The sequence below is a fragment of the Peromyscus californicus genome, unplaced genomic scaffold (genome assembly GCF_007827085.1).
Source record: "Peromyscus californicus insignis strain IS unplaced genomic scaffold, ASM782708v3 Scaffold_4__1_contigs__length_199733344, whole genome shotgun sequence".
NCBI classification, from domain to species: domain Eukaryota; kingdom Metazoa; phylum Chordata; class Mammalia; order Rodentia; family Cricetidae; genus Peromyscus; species Peromyscus californicus.
The window spans coordinates 16,162,597-16,181,356 of record NW_026294562.1 but is presented as its reverse complement, the minus strand read 5'-3'; the positions used below and the strand labels follow the sequence as shown (position 1 = coordinate 16,181,356).

Below are 18,760 nucleotides of genomic sequence, written 5' to 3'. Positions count from 1 at the left end.
GATCTCAAAAAACCCCATCCCCCAAATAAAAAGATCTCAAAAAACCCCATCCCCAAATAAAAAGATCTCAAAAAACCCCATCCCCCAAATAAAAAGACCTCAAAAAACCCCATGCCCCAAATAAAAAGACCAGTATGTGTTGCTGTACTTTCTTCTTATTCTTGAGACAGGGTTTAACATGGGTTGGTTGGTCTCAGACTTGCTCTATGGTGGAGACTGGTCTTGAATTCTTATTTTTTTCTTTCTTTTACATTTATTTGTTAATTTTGTGTTTACAAATGTGCATGCATGTGTGTGTGTGTGTGTGTGTGTGTGTGTGTGTGTGTAGGTAAGAAGACAACTTGTGGAGGTCAGTTCTTCCTCTCCTTCCACTATGTAAGTTCCAGGGATCAAACTCAGGTCCTCAGGTGCCTTTATGGGTTGAGCCATGTGATAGGCTTCAATAGTTGATCCTCTTGCCTTTCCCCCCCCCCCCCCAGAGCTGGTGGTATAGTCATGTGCCACCACACCTAGTTTGTTATACTTTTTGATATTTGTATGTGTGTGCTTTCATGTATGTGGAGGCTAGAGGTAGATGTTGATAGGGGTGAAGTGTAAAAATACAGAAAAGGATTGTGGCTGGCTGGGATAATCAGAAAAGCTTTCTTATATTAAATAAGGTTTGAAGGCATAATAACGTTCCATGCAGAGACACAAAAGCCAGAAGAATACTTGTCTTTGGAGGATGGCAAGGATTTCTGGAGCAGTAACAAAGAAGCTTGATAAAGAGAAACCAACGTAGTTTTCTGAGTAACTGTAAAGAAAGAGAGGAAAATGCGGTATTGTAAGAGAAAAATTTGCTCTAGTGCCGCAGTATGAGATTGGGTGAGTGTTAGTGTCTAGACTTCGAATGTCCACTTGGGGGTGCTGTTTCAAAACAGCGGCCGACGTGAACTAAGGTGAAAGGAAAGTGTAGCAGGTAGAACGTCAAACAAAGAAAGCGGTCTAACATTTGGACAAATTAACAAAAATAAAGTGATAGGCAAATACTAACTCTCTTCCTTACTACTGCGTACTCAACAACTTGGTCTCCGATAGTGCCACAAAACTGAGCCCTACAATACTCCTAGGGCTCCTACTAGCTAGTCTTCCTTTAGAGACTACTATTCCCAGGAACCCTCGAGGAAGGTCAGGGTCCTCGTCCTCTTCCCGGGTGCAAGAGTGGCTCGCCGCATGGCCTTCTGGGATTCGAAGTCTTGCAGTGTCCTTCGGGAGATGTAGTTCCTTTCCCACAATCGGCTGGGCGAGGCGGCGCCGGCGATCAGAGCAGTGCTGGGTGTTCAGGGGCCAAGATGGCGGCGCGCCGGGGACGGAGAGACCGAGTCGCGCCGCCTCCGACTGGGGGCCCAGGTCCTGACCCTGGCGGTGGAGTTCGCGGCGGCGGTTGGGCGAGTTGGAGCCAAGCGCCGCATGGGACCGTGGGCGCCGTGAGCGCTGCGGAGCAGGTGAGAGGGTGGCGGGCGGCCCGCGGCTGGCAGCAAAGCGGCGTGTGCCGGGCGGTGACACGTGGACGCCACAGGAAAGGGAGGAAGCACTGGCGTGCTGATGCTGCGGGAGCTGGCTAGGGTGGAGAGGACCTGGGTCGTTTTCTGGGGGTACACCAGCAGCGGGAGGAACCCTGCGGCGATTCCTGGGAACGCCTGAGGGCCAGAGTCGGGCGTCGGAAACGTGGCCCTCGCTGGGGCGGCGGGGGCTGGGGATTGGCGTTGAAGGCTAGGGCTGCTTTCTAAGGATGCCGAAGAGAGCTCCAGCAGCTTGGCGCCGTAGTTCCTTTTTCGGAGCACGTGGGGTGTGGGGGGACGATTTTCCCGGGAGAACTTGTCTGCCTCCCCCTCCCCCTAGGCGGCGCGGGCGCCCACGTGGGTAGGGCTTGCCGGCGGGGCGGGGGGAGCGCGGGGCGCGGGTCCACGTGGGGGCGGGGAAGGGATGTCCACGTGGCTCCTGTCCCAGGCTGTCGGGCATCTAGTATCCGCGCTGGAGCCGCACTGCCGGGAACTGGGTGTGTCTCGGCCGCTCCCGCCATCTCTGGTCTGTGCTGGGGACCTCTGGCCTGGAGGTAGGGGCTGCGGGAGGCAACTTTTCTCCGAGCGTAGAAGAGTTTATTCCCTCTTGCATGCGTCTGCAACGCTTTCCGTCGGTGGATGGTGGACTTTCCAGATGTTCCCAAAGGCAGCTTTCTAGAAATGTCAGGGTGTGAGGCGAGGGTTAGAGGACTGTGGAGGAATGAGTTCGTGGACGCTTCTGTCTGACCTGCTTAGAGTGGGTTGTGAGTCACAAGACACTGGCCTTTTCGGTTGCCCGAAGCCCTTCATATGGGATTCAAGGGTCATGGGAGTGTCAATTTACCTGGGACTAGTTTAATTTTTCCCCTAGCATCTTTTTGGGAGGAGATAGTTAAGGCATTCGCTGGTGAACTCACAGACGCAACTGTTTGTGAGTGTGGCTGTGTGAGGCTTTCTGAAATTTTTGATGAGACAGGAAAAGTTGGAGGTGGTTTGAAAACTATTCAACGTTAGTTAATATTAATTTAAAGGGAGAATTCTTTGTGCCAAAATTTTGTGTGTGTGTGTGTGTGTGTGTGTGTGTGTGTGTGTGTGTGTGTCCCCGTCCGTCCGTCCTTCAGTTCTCCTTACTTAAAAGTGTTTTTAGCCTACTGTTCATTGCTGGGATTCCAAAAATGCTCAACCAGGTTGGCAGTGAGTGAGCAGGAATTAGTTGTGTTCTTGAAGCAATTTAAGCGGAGTCCTTGACAGCAACCCCCCCTTCCCCGCCCCCAAGTAAAGTTGGGTTACAGGCTTCCCAGTAATACAAGGTCCAACCGAATGGTCCAACCGAACAGTCTAGGGGATAATGACTTTGGGATCAACTACCCTTTTCCTCCGACTTATAAGCGGTTACATCTTTTGTGGCCAGTGCTGTTCACAACATCACCATCTGGGAGAAATGGTACGGATCCAAGACCCTGTTCTACTATGTTAGATGGTCAGTCAGCCCAGTAGTTATCAAGGTGCCATATGTTTAAATACAGATGGATTGCTAAAGCACACAAATGTGATCCGTGCATTCTTGGGTTTAGCTCAGGATAGACAGATAATGAATGGTGGTGGTGAGATGGAAGACAAGTGCGGCCTGTTGAGGATTACGTGGTCATCAGTAGTCTAACTTGAGAGTCTGTGAATGGAAGAGACTTTTATCAGTGTGAAAAGCAGACATGAGAGGAACTCGGGTGGACTTGGAGAGGACATGCTGCCGAAGAGGCTGGCTGGAAGACCAGGGCATAAGCCATTATAAGGAGTTTAAATCCATTGCTAAGAGCAGAAAGATACCATTGAAGGGATTTTGCTAGGTTTTTGTTTTGTTTTTCGAGACAGGGTTTCTCTGTAGTCCTGGCTGTCTTGGAACTTGCTCGGTAGGCCAGGCTGGCCTCAAACTAAGATATCAGCCTGCATGCTGAGAATAAAAAGGCGGCACCACTCCCCTCCCCCCACTCCTCAATGCCTTTTGAAAGGATTTATGATGGTCCTAGGAAATGACCTGATGGTCCTAGGAATGGCCTGTTTTTGCTTCTGGAGCTCAACTAGTTACATGTTTTAAAGTGTTTAGAAAAAGTTTCTGGGCTGGGCTTAGAGGTAGGATAACCTAGAGTTTAATGGTATAGCTGGGCCCCAGCACTCAGGAGACAAAGACAGGTGGATCTCTAAGTTCAAGGCCAACCTGGTCTACAAAGTGAGTTCCAGAATAGCCAGAACTGTTAAACAAACAAACCCTGTCTGGGGGCAAAGGAGGGAGGAGTTTAAGGGTCACCTTGGTTACATAGCAAGTGCAAGACCAGCCTGGGCTACATGAGATTTTGTCTCAAAAAACTGAAATTAAAGTTGGCTTTGAATTCCGAATGAGCAGACTTGATGTGAGAAAGCCAATTAAGAGGCTGCTGGAGTTTAGTGGTGAGCTCACTTTTGGCTTGGACTTAGCTTTGGATGATCTGGACCCCCTGGGAACTATCTTAACTGGGGATTGTGAAGAGTATAGGTGAAGTGATGTGAAGGGAGACAGATGTCTCTGTCTTAGCCTCCAGCACCTGCCCAGAGGAGGTAGAGATGATGGTTTATAGGCTGGACCGGTCTGGCCTAGTGACCTGGGCTGTAGAAGGGAGGAGGCAGGCCAGCTGGAGATGCAGGCTACTTGCTCACCTGTGACTGTTTGCTGAGCCAGGCACTATTCAGCTTCTGGTTGTAATTACAGGATTGTGAAGGCCTGGGTGGGAGTGGTTAGTCCCTGAACCTGCTGCCTTTTCACGTCAGCTCTGGGCCCAGACTCCTAAAGTGTCTAAACCAGCCTTTCCTCCCTGGCCCTGCAACTCCACCTCTGTAGAGGGTTCGGGTGTGGAGGGATATTCAGGCCTGTTGCTTTTTTCTTTTGGGAGAGTACAAGTGCTACATCTCCCTTTGCTGCAGAAGGGTGTCTGGTTTGCTGATTCTGTTCTCAGGCCTTTACACCATACTTCCAAGAGCAGATGTGCATAGCTGGGGCTCTGGCTTCACCAGTTCCATTTTGGGTCTTGCCCATGCCCTGCCCATGACACTTGACAGGTCTGGGCGGGTCCTGCCTCATGACACAGCTGAAGACACTGCTAGTTCACAGAAGCATTCGAGGCGGTCCTCTCCATCTGCAGAATCAGGCTTTCTCTTTAGCTCCCATTTGGTAGGAGTGGTGAAGAGACTCTTCCCTTCCCTTAGAACTACCGTTGATATTCTGTTGCTCATCGTTGGGTCTAACAGTGTAACTCAGGTGTAGAGTCTTAGAGTGGGTTTAGTCTCCAGCACAAAGAACAGGGAGTGTGGATATTGTATATAAGATATTGTAAGGCATAATGGGTAAATTGGGGGGTATAGGCACATATAAATTCTGATGCACAGAAGAATATAAACAAATATATGAATACAATCCTAAGTATTATTTGCACCAAAAGAATTGGAGTCTATTATTTTCCTCTTTTAAAAAGTTATTTGTTGAGGTTGGAGAGATGGCTCAAAAGTTAAGAGCACTGAGTAGCTGCTCTTCTGGAGGTCCCAAGTTCAAGTCCCAGCAACCACGTGGTGGCTCACAACCATCTATGAGATATGGCACTCTCTTCCGTTGTACAGACATACATGCAGGCAGAACACTATATACATAATAAATAAATCTTTTAAAACAAGTAATTTGTTATACAGAGAAACCCTGTCTCAAAAAAAAAACCAAAAAAAAAGAAAGAAAGTGATTGCGTTTTGCATTTCTTGTTTGTTTTGTGCTTGTCTCAAAAACACTATGTCTCATTATGTAGTCCTGATTGGCCTGGTACTTGCCATGTTGACCAGGCAGGCTTTGAACTCAAGAGATCTGTTTGCTTCTGCCTCTCAAGTGCTGGGATTAAAGGCTTATACCATCATTTGTTTTTTGTTTTTGAGACAGCAGATCTAGCTGTCCTGGAACTCACTTTGTAGACCAGGCTGGCCTCGAACTCACAGAGATCCACCTGCCTCTGCCTCTGAGTGCAGGGACTAAAGGCGTGCGCCACCACCGTCCAGTGTAGTACCACTATTGTTCTACCACATTTGCTTGTTTATTGGGATTGAAGGCTTAAGCCTTTGGTGTGGCAGGTTTGGGGGCCTTTGTGTTCCACTGGGTGTGTGAGAGATTGTAGCTGGAGGAATCAGTTCTCTGTACCTAGTGAGTACAGGACTGGAGTGAGAAGCTGAGCCATCTTTGTGACCCAGGGTTATGTTAGGGATCTGACAGGATAGGCAGGATGCGGTTGTCAGGGAGTGAAAGGTTGAGGAAAACGTTGAGCTGGTGTGAGAGGAGATCAGCGTGGGCTCGGGAGGCCCAAGAAGTCCTCTTGGAAGAGTGGAGGATTGGCGCTCAGTACAGAGCAGAGGCCTAAGAGGGACCTGGGGTGGGTCGTGAGTTAGAAGCTTAACTTCCCTGACTGACCTTTTTCTTTGGTATTCCTCTCCATCTGGTACCTTTCCCACTACAGCAGGTGACTTTTTAGAAAGCGTTTCTCTTGTATTTCTGGTTGCCTTGCAATGGAGTTATTAACAGCTGCCCTCCAAAGGTCTTTCTGACTTAGCCTCCCCTCTTTTTCCTCAGGTCCATGAGGAGGGGGATGACTCCAGCTTTGTCAATCTTTCTCGACTGGGCTCCTCTCTGAGGGATAAAGACCTGGAAATGGAGGAGCTGATACTGCAGGATGAGACACTACTGGAGACCATGCAGAACTACATGGATGCCTCCCTCATCTCCCTCATTGAGGATTTTGGGAGTCTTGGAGAGGTAAGCTAGGGCAAGGCTTGGAGTTCTTGAGACAGGATCTTTGCATGGGATGGTCTGTCTGAAATCTTTGGAGTTGTTTTAGACATGGCTTTGTTCTCCCAGATCATAACCTCTTGGATGCCCAACCTGAGTCCTTGAAAGATGTTTTTGTATGTAGGTAGAGTTAGACTACAGAATGTCTGACTGGCCCATGAAGGGGTGCCTTCAGCTTGGACTATACTCTAAAGCTTATCTCCTTTCAGGGTCTTTGACCTATGTGTCCAGGAGGTTCTAGTCTGCTTTTGATCCTAATACCAGTCTAGCCCTGGATGGTTTCCTGAGCATCTCACATCTTACTTGAATGTGTAAGAGTGTGAAACCCAAGCCTAAGGCTCAGTCTAACAGGTCTCCTTTAGCACTAGAGAGTGGGTAGGTAGTAAAAGATGGGAACCCATCCTTCCTGGGACTCAGATCCTTCTTGCTGGGAGATTAATTCTCTTGGCATCCAGTTCTTTGTATGGCTTGGTAGGTTATTAGAGATCTTGGGGGAACCTCTTGTCTCTCTGGAGCAGAACAGGTTATCTCTGGAGGACCAGAACGAAATGTCGCTGCTCACAGCTCTGACAGAGATCCTGGACAACGCAGATTCTGAAAACCTGTCCCCATTTGACAGCATTCCTGATTCAGAGCTGCTTGTGTCTCCTCGGGAGAGCTCCTCTGTGAGTATGGGGGTGGGTGGGATGTGGCCAGTACAGAGGTCACAGCCACATCTGTGAGCCTGTTCATATAAATCTGCACAAAGTGATTCAGGGGTCTCTTTTCTTCTTAGCTCCACAAGCTACTCAGTTTCTCTCGGACGCCCCCAGAACGTGACCTCATCACCCCAATTGATCCTTTGGGGCCTAGCACAGGCGGTAGTAGGGTGAGTGGAGTAAGCCTTACCTGGGGACCCTCATGAACTCACAGTTTGGGGAGGACATAGGGACTGTCTGGAAAGCACTTCTTGAGGAATGCCTTTGAATCTGCTCTTTCTCCTGTAGGTTGAGATGTCCCTTGCAGATTCTCCTTGGGACTTCTCTCCACCTCCTTTCTTGGAAACTTCTTCCCCAAGGCTGCCTAGTTGGAGACCCTCAAGACCAAGACCTCGATGGGGTCAGTCCCCTCCCCCCCAGCAGCGCAGTGATGGAGAAGAGGAGGAGGAGGTCGCCAGCTTCAGTGGTCAGATGCTTGCTGGAGAACTGGACAACTCTGTGAACAGCGTGGACTTCCCCATGCATCTGGCATGCCCAGAGGACGAAGACAAGCCAACAGCAGCAAAGATGGCAGTGTCAGCACCTGGCGATGAGAGCATCTCCTCATTGAGTGAGCTGGTACGCGCCATGCATCCATACTGCTTGCCCAGCCTCACCCACTTGGCGTCACTTGAGGGTGAGCTTCAGGAACAGGCGGATGATTTGACACTGCCAGAGGGTTGTGTAGTGCTGGAGATAGTGGGCCAGGCCGCCGCAGCTGGTGATGACCTGGAGATCCCGGTCGTGGTGCGGCAGATTCCTTCCGGATCCCAGTCTGTACTCTTGGATGAGTCTGTAGGGACCAGTCCTGCCTTGCAGCTACTTATGCCCACCATGGAGGCCGGGACGGAAGCTGCTGTGCCTAAGGTTGACCCTTGCCCTGATCAAGAAGAATTATCATTGAACTCTGCCTGCTTATTGGAGCCCAAGGAAATCATGGAGTCATTGTCACCCAAGGAGCCTCAGAACCCACCCACTAATGCAATTCAGGGTTTTCAGAGAGTTCCCAGAAAGGGCAGGAAGAAGAAGAGCAAGGAACAGCCAGCAGCCTGTTTGGAAGGCTATACCAGGAGGCTGAGATCATCTTCTCGTGGACAGTCTACCATGACTACAGAGGTGAACTCTCAGGCAGGCAACTTACAGAAACAGCCGCAGGAAGAACTTCAGAGAGAGGCTGAGGCTCCTCAGAGCAGGGGGAAGCCACGGGCGTGGGCTCGGGCATGGGCAGCTGCCTTGGAGAAGACTGGGTCTGAGGACTTACAAAGAAGTACAGGACGGGATAGTTCTGCTGAAGAAGATGCTCTGGACCTCTGCCCTAAGCTGGTTGACACTAGTCGAGCCAACCCCATTCTCTCACTAAATGACTCTGCTCAAGCTGACCCCATGCCAGTTGACTCTGTTGAAGCTGATGCCACTGCATTTGGCCAGGCTGTAGCTGATTCTATACCTGTTGACCAGGCTTCAGCTAGTACAGCGCTGGTTGGTCCTCTCCCAGTAGGCCCAATGCTGACTGGCCCAGTCCTGGCTGACAGGGCAAGAGTTGAACCTGCAGTGGCTATTCCCACTTCAGGTAACTTGTCTCCAGCTGATGCTATCCCAGCTGACACAGTGGTAGTTGACCCTATTCCAAATGACCAGACTCCAGTAGATCCTGTGGTAGTTAAGTCCAGACCAACTGACCCTAGACGTGCTGCAATAGCAGCAGCTCAGGGAAACCGTCTTTCCCTGGAGTCCTCAAACCAGCCCACGGTCATCACCCCTGAAGTCAAGGAGGTTCCAGGTCCTCTGAAGGTGGAAGGTAGCACCAGTGCTACAACCCCAGAAGCCAGACCTCGGCCTCTCAGCCTGTCTGAGTACCGGCAACGAAGGCAGCAACGGCAAACAGAAGCAGAAGGCAGGAGTTCTCAGCCCCCAGCTGGCAAGTGGCCTAGTCTTCCAGAGACCCCCACAGAACTGGCAGATATCCCTTGTCTTGTTCCACCAGCCCCAGCCAAGAAGACCGCTCCACAGAGAAGCCCTGTAGCTCTAGCAGAGACTTGTTTTGTGTCTGTGGGTACCAGCCCTGCTTCCCCTAGTCCCGAGCCATCTGCCAGCAAACCTGTGGTTTCAGCTCACCCTGAACAGGTGCCATCTCATGAGATGCCACTTGCAGTTAGACCGCCCCCTCCTACCTTGCAGTCTGTGTCTCCTGCTGGGCCCATCCCTTCCGCAATGCCCCCTCCTTTGCCTTTCCCTCCAGGCATACCTCCTCTGCTTCCTCTTCCTTCAGGTGGCCACGGAGTCCCCAGTGTGCCCCCACCTCCCTTGCAACCACCTGGACTTCCAGTGTCAATGAGACAAATACCACCTGACCCCTATACCCACTATGCCCCTGTGCCACCCTGGCCTTGTTATCCTTCTGTGTCCTCTTCCGGCTATCCTTGTCTGCCCCCACAACCAACGGTGCCCATGGTGTCTGGTACTCCTGGTACCTATGCTGTACCCCCAACTTGCAATGTGCCTTGGGTACCCCCTCCTGCACCAGTTTCACCTTACAGCTCCAGCTGTGCCTATGGGCCTGTGGGGTGGGGCCCAGGGCTGCAGCAGCCTCCATTCTGGTCTACTGTTTCTCCACCTCCTTTGTCTTCAGCCTCAGCTGGAAGAGCTGTTCCCCCATCCAATGTGGAATCCAGTAGTAATCCACCTGGTCCTCCTGAAGATAAGCTTCCTGTGCCAGTGACTCCTTCCCTAAGTTCTGGGCCAGCCAGCCCCATAGCTCCATCGATAGAGCCTACAAAGCTAGAGGTTCAGCCAGTGCCTGTGTCTCCCCAACCAAAACACAAAGAGTCCACCCTGGTACAAAGTCCCCAGGTCAAGGCTCCACCATGTCTGTCTGCTGAGTGTGAAGCTCTTGGGGAGTCTGCATCAGAGAGGCTAAAGCCTGAGGCTCAGGAGAACACAACAAAGGAGAAGCCCCCCCCTCCAGCTAGCAAGGCTGTTCCCATACCAAGGCAGAGCACTGTCCCGAAGATGCCTGCTGTCCATCCAGCCCGTCTAAGGAAGCTGTCCTTCCTGCCCACCCCACGTTCTCAGGGCTCTGAGGATGTGGTCCAGGCATTCATCAGTGAGATTGGTGAGTGCTGCACTGTAGTCAGTACGAGAAGGGTACAGGGGTTGGCTGGAAGTGTTGCCCACAGGCCAGAAGGAATAACGTCCACGAGGCTGCCCTTTGTTGGATGTTTTGGGGGCTCTGGTTGTATTTGAATCCTTGCTATGTGCTACTCCCTTGCTTCACTAACTTTGGTGGACAGGGAGGCATGTAAAGGGAGAAGTGGAGGCATCCTAGGACCTGTGAACTCAGTTGAGTAGGGCTAGATTTTCATCTCTTGTATTCCTTCACAGGAATCGAAGCATCGGACCTGTCCAGTCTGTTGGAGCAGTTTGAGAAATCAGAAGGTGAGGGAACCTAGATAGTTTTGTTCCAACTTTTGTTTTTGTTTACAGTTCCTTTGGGTTTAGCCTTGTAGTAGCTTGAACTGGGGTAGAGGGTAGGGGGTAATCTCAACAACCAGAAGAGCCTCTTAATTGGCATAGAGAGGCAACATTTCCCCTGGGAGAGTAATCTAAGCCAGGGATATGGTGGTATAGCGTAAGTAATTGAAGAGTAGATGAGGAGACAGTTGAAGGGAGGTTGGGATTGGATGGGGATTTTTTCTAGAGGGAAGCAACTCTTCAGTTGAACTTTGAGAGGTGGGATTTCGTATAACATATGCGGTGTGTAAGGCAGGAAAGAGTATAGGAGGTTTCCTAGAAGATATTTTGGAAGGCAATGAAGAGCTTGACTTTCTCAAGACAAGGCATGGTGCTGGGTGCTGTGGAGGTCACTTCTCGAGGAGCTTATGGTATAATTGGGAAAAGACTCTGCACAGATAACTTGAGTTGGCAACAGATATCTGTAGCATGTAAAACAGAAGAGTGAGACAGGTCGGCTGTGTGTTGTTAGAGATGTGGTTTCATGGGAGGACCCATGCTTAGCCTGTGTGCATGGTCCTAGATTCGTTTGCTAGACAAGTGTACTATCGAGTGTGGTATGTGTCTTTGATCCCAGTACTGGGAAGTAGATCTCTGAGCTCAAGGCCAGCCTAGTTTATATGAAAGTTCCAGGCCTGTTGGGCTACACAGTGAGACCCCATTTCAATTTATGGCTAGGACATTAGTTAGGCAGATCCTTGACTTCTAGGCCCATCAATTTGGACTCTGACTCAGAATCAGTGGGGAGTGGGTATTTCTGAGCAGAAGAGAAATAACTAAATGTCATTATCTACATAGCACTGGAGGAACTGGATCTGAGCTTTGTGTAGGCAAAGCTGGCTTCCTCCTCGGGGTGTCAGAATGCACTTCTATGCCACCTCAGTTTGGAACATCTGGTTGGGCTTTTAACTAATATGATTTCTTTACAGCCAAAAAGGAGTGTCCTCTCCCGGCTCCTGCTGACAGCTTGGCTGTAGGAAACTCAGGGTAAGTATGGAGATGTGAGCGAGTTACCCTACAGCTGTTGGTCAGCAGCCGGCCAGCACTCCAGGACTTCCAGCTGGACACCTTTGTGGCAGGGATGTTCCATCGACTCTAGTGTCTTCCCCTATTTCTGTCCCCGCTCTGTTACCGCCAGACACTGTCTTGGGTGATGAGGTGGGGGAGGGTATGTACTATCAGGAATACCAATGCCTCTTACAATTTGGCAAATGATGTCTTCTGGATTTCTTCCCTTCTGTTGTCAGACTTCAAGCTTGTTCAGTGCTGGTGATGGGGTCACTTAAAGTAGAGGGGCAAATAGCTGGGGCTCCCCTAACTCCTTGAAGGACACAGGCACCTGAACCTCTACTTCACAGCATTCTGACAATGAGGCCTCATTTTTCACATTCCTGATCTGCTAAGTGTATTCTTTATCCACACTGATTTCAGTTAGAGTTGAGCTTGGTAGGCAAGGTTCCGGATTGAAGGAGGTGGGGGGACTCAGGGTCATCTCATTGAAGGTCCTAGCCAGCCTGCTTCCTGGAATTTGGCAGAATTGAATAGGCCCAATCTACCGCTTGGTCACTATGGCCCTTCTGTGCTAGAAGACAACTATGGGGCAGTTTGGGCATCCTGTTTTTCTCTACATACACCTTTTCGTTGCTTTGTGAGGAAAACAGATATATAAGATACTGAGGCAATGAACCAGGCTTTCCCTTTTCCCCCCCGCCAGCAGCATTGACACTCCCCCGGAGAAGAGACCCCTAGACCGGTTACAAGCCCCAGAACTGGCCAACGTGGCAGGTGGGTTCAGGTTGAACTCTGGTTTAGTCTGTGCGGCACCTGTGCAGTGCCTGCTGTACAGCAGTGTGTGTGGACGTCGAGGTACAGACATCTGGTCTCCATTGCTGTGTTCATGGTCAAGGGGGCAGATGTATAAACAAATGAGCCTGTTGATTATCAGAGGTGATATATTCCGTAGGCTGTGAGGGGCAGTGGGGGAGGGGTGTGTAGACTGTTAACACTGAGCTGAGGCCTGAGAACAGTCACTGCTGTCAGTCAGATGGTAGCTTTTAGGGAAACAGCAGCCTGACTGAACTAACTACAGAAGGAACTAGCTTGTTGGGTTTTGTAGCCCTGGAAGTGGTTTGGTTTGACTGGAGAGTAGAGGCTCACTGGGGTAGTTGACAGAACAAAGCAAGAGTTAAGGCTCAGTGATTAAACACGAGGGCCGATCATGGAACTTAAGTGCTGTATTAAGCTGCTGGGACTTCATCCTGTATATGTTTTGAAGAAACAATTGAAAAGGCATTCTCAGCCTGGTTTTTGGATGGTTTGTCTAGCAAGAGTCTAGATAACAGGTATGGAGCTGGAAGGGAAGTTGGTAAGTTTATGGCGTGGGTAAGTTTATGGCGTGAATCTAGGCAAGATGCAGCCTAGACATTAGGTAATGCTAGGTGGAGGGTGGATTTAAGCATGAAAATGATGGGGTAAATTAGATAGAACCTGGTCACCAGGTAGGTTTAGGTAGTTAAGTGGCTAATCTTTTGTTGTTAGAGCAGTTAGAGAAGTTGGGCTATTGTCAGTGCTTAGCGTACTCTTGAGAAGTGGGGTCTTGAACCTCCTAGATACACAGAATCTGGAGTATAGAACTGGATCTCACCCTGCTATCTCCATCCTCCCTCCCCCCACAGGGCTCACCCCTCCAGCTACCCCTCCCCACCAGTTATGGAAGCCCCTGGCTGCTGTCTCACTGTTGGCCAGAGCCAAATCTCCTAAATCTACCGCCCAGGAGGGAACCCTGAAGCCTGAAGGAGTTACAGAGGCCAAACATCCAGCTGCAGCCTGCCTCCAAGAAGGGGTCCATGGTCCTAGTCCTGTCCATGTGGGCTCTGGGGACCATGACTATTGTGTCCGAAGCAGGACACCCCCCAAAAAGATGCCTGCCCTAGTCATTCCAGAGGTGGGCTCCCGATGGAATGTCAAGCGCCATCAGGATATCACCATCAAACCTGTCTTGTCATTGGGCCCAGCTGCTCCCCTACTTCCATGCACAACTTCCCAGGAACCACTTGATCACAGGACTAGAAATGAGCAGGCAGGGCCTTCAGCGCCCTGTCTTGCCCCATCCACCTTGCTGTCTCCTGAGGCCTCACCCTGCCGGAATGACATGAACACTAGGACTCCCTCTGAGCCCCCAGGCAAGCAGCAGTCAATGCGCTGTTACCGAAAAGCCTGCAGATCAGTCAGCCCCCCAGGTCGGGGCTGGCAGGGCCGCCGTGGCCGCAGCAGCCGGTCTGTCAGCTCTGGGTCCAACCGGACCAGCGAAGCATCCTCTTCATCGGTGTCTTCCTCATCCCGATCCCGGTCCAGGTCCCTCTCCCCCCCCCACAAGAGGTGGCGAAGGTGAGCTTTGTTGGCCTGTTAGAGTCTTTCCATTTGGGAAGCTCATGAACTCTTTCGTAGTTTACCTTGAAAAGGCTATGGATTAACTCGTGTGCTTTCAGTCACTAAGGCTGAAGGTTGTCTTTGGCTTTTGTCTTCCTTTTTGTGGATTGTTGGAGGCAAGCTGTGGGACTATCCTGTGGTGGAGTCTGGGATATTCCTGAAATTTTCTGCTTCCTTGAAGATATACATTGAGTAGACTGTTAGAGTTTGATCTTGACTGTGATTACTATTATTACCGGTGCTCATACCTGGTATTTTCTTGGTGTCAGTGCAGGATAGTGGGTTACCCTTAAGTGCTGGTGAGATGGCTCAGTAGGTAAAGATGCATGCTTGGTGACCTGAGTGTGATCCTAGGATCACATGGTGGAGTGAGAAGCAGTTCTTGAAAGTTGTCCTCTGACCTCTGCATGCATGTTGTGGCACAATGCGCGCGCACACACACACACACACACACACACACACACACACACACACACACACGATAAATTACTGTCAAAAGAAAATTCTTGTGCAGTTGTAGCTCAGTAGAGTGACTGCCTAGTATGCATGAAGCCCTGGATTTGATTCTCAGCACCATATAAACTGCACATGTGTTACATGCCTGTAATCCTAGCACTGAGGAAATGGAGACAGAAGGATCACAAGTTAAATTATTCTTGGGATATATGAGACACTGCTGGAGCACTGATCCCTGTCTCCAGAAATGGCTGTGAACAGTAGTCTGACATGGGAACCTCCACTCTCGCCTTGGTTACAGTATTGCTCTGAGAGATGCTAGGGGAACAGTTAGAACTCAGACTCTGGAACCTTACTCCAGCACTGCAAATAGAGTAGCTGTCGAAACCAGGGTTAGCTAGCCCTCTGTCTCCTGAGTCTCCCCGTATTTCCTTTCTATTTCTGATTTAAGTGTTTTACCATTTTCAGTGGGAAGCATATGGTAAATGAAGCTCAGTAGTAATAGAGCTGTGTTAACTGTGTGGAAGGCTCTAGGTATATCCTCAGTACCACAAATAAGTATGCATGCTGAGCACCGGAGCACAATTCCTGTGCTGGCAAGGCAGAGAGAACAGAATTACAAGTTCACGGCCAGCTTGGGCTACCTAGTGAAACCCCTTCTCAAGGAAGAGGGTAATAAAAATGTCATGTAAAACTGTAAAAATACTTAATGTATGTAAAATTTTATGAAGGGTTTCCCATCTGTTATCTGCGAAGAAAACTTGAAACGCTTCTGTTCTCCTTTATCTTGGGTCCTGAACTTCTTGCCAGGGAGGCAAGTCTGAGCCTGACTGAGGTAGTGAAACTTATCGACCCCATTCTCATCATTCCTATGCCCTTTATTCCAGGTCCAGCTGCAGTTCCTCTGGGCGTTCCAGAAGGTGTTCATCCTCTTCATCATCTTCCTCCTCTTCCTCATCCTCATCCTCCAGTTCCAGAAGCCGTTCTCCTTCTCTCTCCCCTCACAGAAGAAGTGATCGAAGACGGCGGTGAGCATGAGCATGTGTTTGAGGGTAGTGCATCTAGGATGCATGTGTCTGAGAGTCTTGAATTGTGTCTGGGGGCTGATGGGACCTCTCTTGTCAGGTACAGCTCTTACCGTTCAAATGACCATTACCAAAGGCAGAGGGTGCTGCAGAAGGAGCGTGCTATAGTGAGTAGAGAAGCCAGTCCTGGGAGGAGCGGTTTGTCCTATGCCATGAGCTCAGAGTCATCAACAGCTGCAGCTCTGGCTCACGGTGTCTTTTTCCTTTGTCCGACGTAGGAAGAGAGAAGGGTAGTCTTCATTGGGAAAATACCTAGCCGCATGACTCGGTCAGAGCTGAAACAGAGGTTCTCTGTTTTTGGAGAGATCGAGGAGTGCACCATTCATTTTCGTGTTCAGGGGTAAGCTTGGGTCTTGAAGTTAGGATGTTTCTACTTTATATTCATATACCTTGATGTTTCCCTCTTCCCTGTGTGCTGTTGTGCTGAGCTGTATGGGGTCACCTTCGTTTTTATCATCAGAGGGTTGACGATTGGGGAAATGAGAAGCAGCACAGAGAAGAAGACTCTGGGGTGCTGAGTCTTCTCCGTAACCTGTGCATAAGTGGCTTACCCTCCCCACTAGGGACAACTATGGTTTCGTCACTTACCGTTACGCTGAAGAGGCGTTTGCAGCTATCGAGAGCGGCCACAAATTGCGGCAGGCAGATGAACAGCCCTTTGATCTTTGCTTTGGGGGCCGCAGGCAGTTCTGCAAAAGGAGTTACTCTGATCTTGGTGAGTGTTGGAGGGGGGCTTGAGGGCTTGACATATATCATCCCTGTCCCAGAAGGGTTTCTCGAACATTTGAGAGTAAAGCTAGTTGACTTGCATTCTCACATCCAAAGGCCCTACAGGGTGGGGTGAGAGGGAGTGGGCTCTCCTGTACCTCTTCACAAGCATGCCAGTTCTGCTCCATCTGCTACCGGGTTGGGCCATTTGAAAACCCTGTGATTGAGAAGTGGGGTCAGACACTATAATGTTGGTTCCTCTCTGCTCTGTAGACTCCAATCGGGAAGACTTTGATCCTGCCCCTGTGAAGAGCAAATTTGATTCTCTTGATTTTGATACATTGTTGAAACAGGCCCAGAAGAACCTGAGGAGGTAACCCTGGGCACTTCTCCCCGACCCATTTTCTCTGGAGGTGCCCAACCTCCTCCACCCCTCCCCCCACTCTAGGGGGAGAGAGCTGCTAGTGTGGAAATGACTGTTTTATAATAAATGGGAAAAGGTTAAATAAAAACGTGTTAAACTGGGATTTTTAAGTGGTTTTTGTTTTTTAATAACAGGTACTGAAAAAATTAACTTGCATTTCTAGTTAAGGTGGGTCTGAGGGGAACATCTAATAAACATGAACTATAGAGAACGCTCATGTGTTGTTCTTTCTGTGTGCTAATACCAAGTGTATTCTGTAGCTAGAGTTTTCCTGCCTGGCCCACAGTCAGGACAAATCTCTGTCACCTGCCAGTCCCACAGCCACTCAGACCCGACCAAGTAAACACAGAGACTTATATTGGTTACAAACTGTATGGCCGTGGCAGGCTTCTTGCTAACTGTTCTTATAGCTTAAATTAATCCATTTCCATTAATCTATACCTTGCCATGTGGCTCGTGGCTTACCGGCATCTTTACATGCTGCTTGTCATCGTGGCTGCTGGCAGTGTCTCTCTCTCTCAGCCTTCCACTTCCCAGCTTTATTCTCCTCCTTGTCCCGCCTATACTGCCTGCCTGGCCACTGGCCAATCAGTGATTTATTTATTGACCAATCAGCAACACACGACATAGAGACCATCCCACAGCAGTATTCAGTACTTTTCTGAACACATTTAGGGTCATGCTCACCTTCACTGAGTTCCTAGGATCTCTCTTCTGGTTAGGTGTAAAATCACGTTGAATTTAACTTGGCTTTTCAGCTCTGTCACATGTAAAACAAGTCAGAAGGGGAAAAACTTCTCAAACTTCAAAGACGTTTGTTTATGTTTTGGCAGCCTCTGTATCTAGCCTGTCCTCTAGCTCACTGTGCAGCTGAAGATGACCTTGAGCCTCTGATAATCCACCTCCTAAGGGCTAGGATTACAGGCATGTGTTAGTACATCTGGTTCATCTGGTGCTGGGAATTGAACCCAGAGCTTTGTGTATGTTAGGCAAGCACTCAACCAACTGAACTTTATCCTCAGCCCTATTTGTGTGTGGTGGTGTATATGTGTATGGAACGGAGACCATAAGACAACTTTCTGTGCCGCCCTCAGGAATGTCCTGAAGCTTACCAGTTAGGCTAGTCTGCCTTTGTAGAGAGTCCTTCTCTGTCCCACCAGGCAGCTCCAAAATCACAACATGGAGACGTATTATTAATGATGAAAGTTTGGCTGGTAGCTTAATGCTGTTGAACAGTCCTTTTTTACACTATGAATATGTATTACTCTCATTTGTTAATAAAAAGCTGACAGGCTGGTGGCTGGAAAAGCCAAACAGAATGATGGGAATAAGGTTAGAGTAAGAGATACCATCCAGCTGCCCAGGAAGCAAGACATGCTAGAGGACAGGTAAAGCCATGAGGCATGTAGCTATACATACATTAATAGAAATGGGTTAAGTTGTAAGAGCTAGTAACAAGTCTGAGCTATCAGCCAAGCTTTTATAATTAATACACGCTTCTGTGGCAATTTTGGAAGCAGCCACCAGGCTTGTTTTTACAACTTAACTCATTTTTATTTATGTGCTTCCCTGAGGCTCTTATCTGTGTACTGTCCATCCTGCTTTTTCCATTTCTATGCCTTTGTTCCTAGTGTCCTCTGTGCCTGGAAATCCTAACTATTGGCCATCCATCTTTTTATTAGACCAATCAGAGTGATGCTTCACAGTGTACAAGAAAATTATTCCACAACATGGCTTGGCCAGTGAGCCCGGAGGAATCCTGTCTCCACCACCACACCTGACAGTTTGCATTTTCCTGTAGGTTCTCGAGAATCATATTCCTTATCCTTGAAAGACAAGTGTTTTTGTTACCGAACCATCACATAGTCCTTTATTTTTGTAGTGCCTGGTTTTGAATCCAGGGTCCTATACATGGGGAAGCAAGAGCTATACTACTGTCTAGCCTAGTCTTTTTAAAAAAATTGTGGCCGGGCCACGGTGGTGCACGCCTTTAATCCCAGCACTCAGGAGGCAGAGGCAGGTAG

General features: G+C 49.4%; 1 protein-coding gene across 9 annotated transcripts; it reads left to right on the top strand.

The window, feature by feature from the left end:
- The first annotated feature begins 1,251 nt into the window (after positions 1–1,251).
- Pprc1 (PPARG related coactivator 1) lies at positions 1,252–16,839 on the top strand. Of its 9 annotated transcripts, none has more exons than XM_052763220.1 (14): positions 1,252–1,484; positions 6,172–6,354; positions 6,903–7,052; positions 7,163–7,255; positions 7,374–10,236; positions 10,506–10,559; positions 11,564–11,621; positions 12,349–12,419; positions 13,310–14,021; positions 15,407–15,547; positions 15,651–15,711; positions 15,823–15,944; positions 16,168–16,319; positions 16,586–16,839. In XM_052763220.1, exons 1-14 carry the CDS (start codon positions 1,332–1,334, stop codon positions 16,687–16,689), a joined length of 4,917 nt encoding a protein of 1,638 aa, XP_052619180.1. In that variant the 5' UTR covers positions 1,252–1,331; the 3' UTR covers positions 16,690–16,839. The 9 variants fall into 9 exon arrangements, with proteins under 9 accessions (XP_052619180.1, XP_052619177.1, XP_052619176.1 ...); XM_052763217.1 differs by having other exon boundaries at positions 1,253–1,484; positions 12,352–12,419; positions 15,645–15,711; XM_052763216.1 differs by having other exon boundaries at positions 1,253–1,484; positions 15,645–15,711.
- Positions 16,840–18,760: the final 1,921 nt, after the last annotated feature.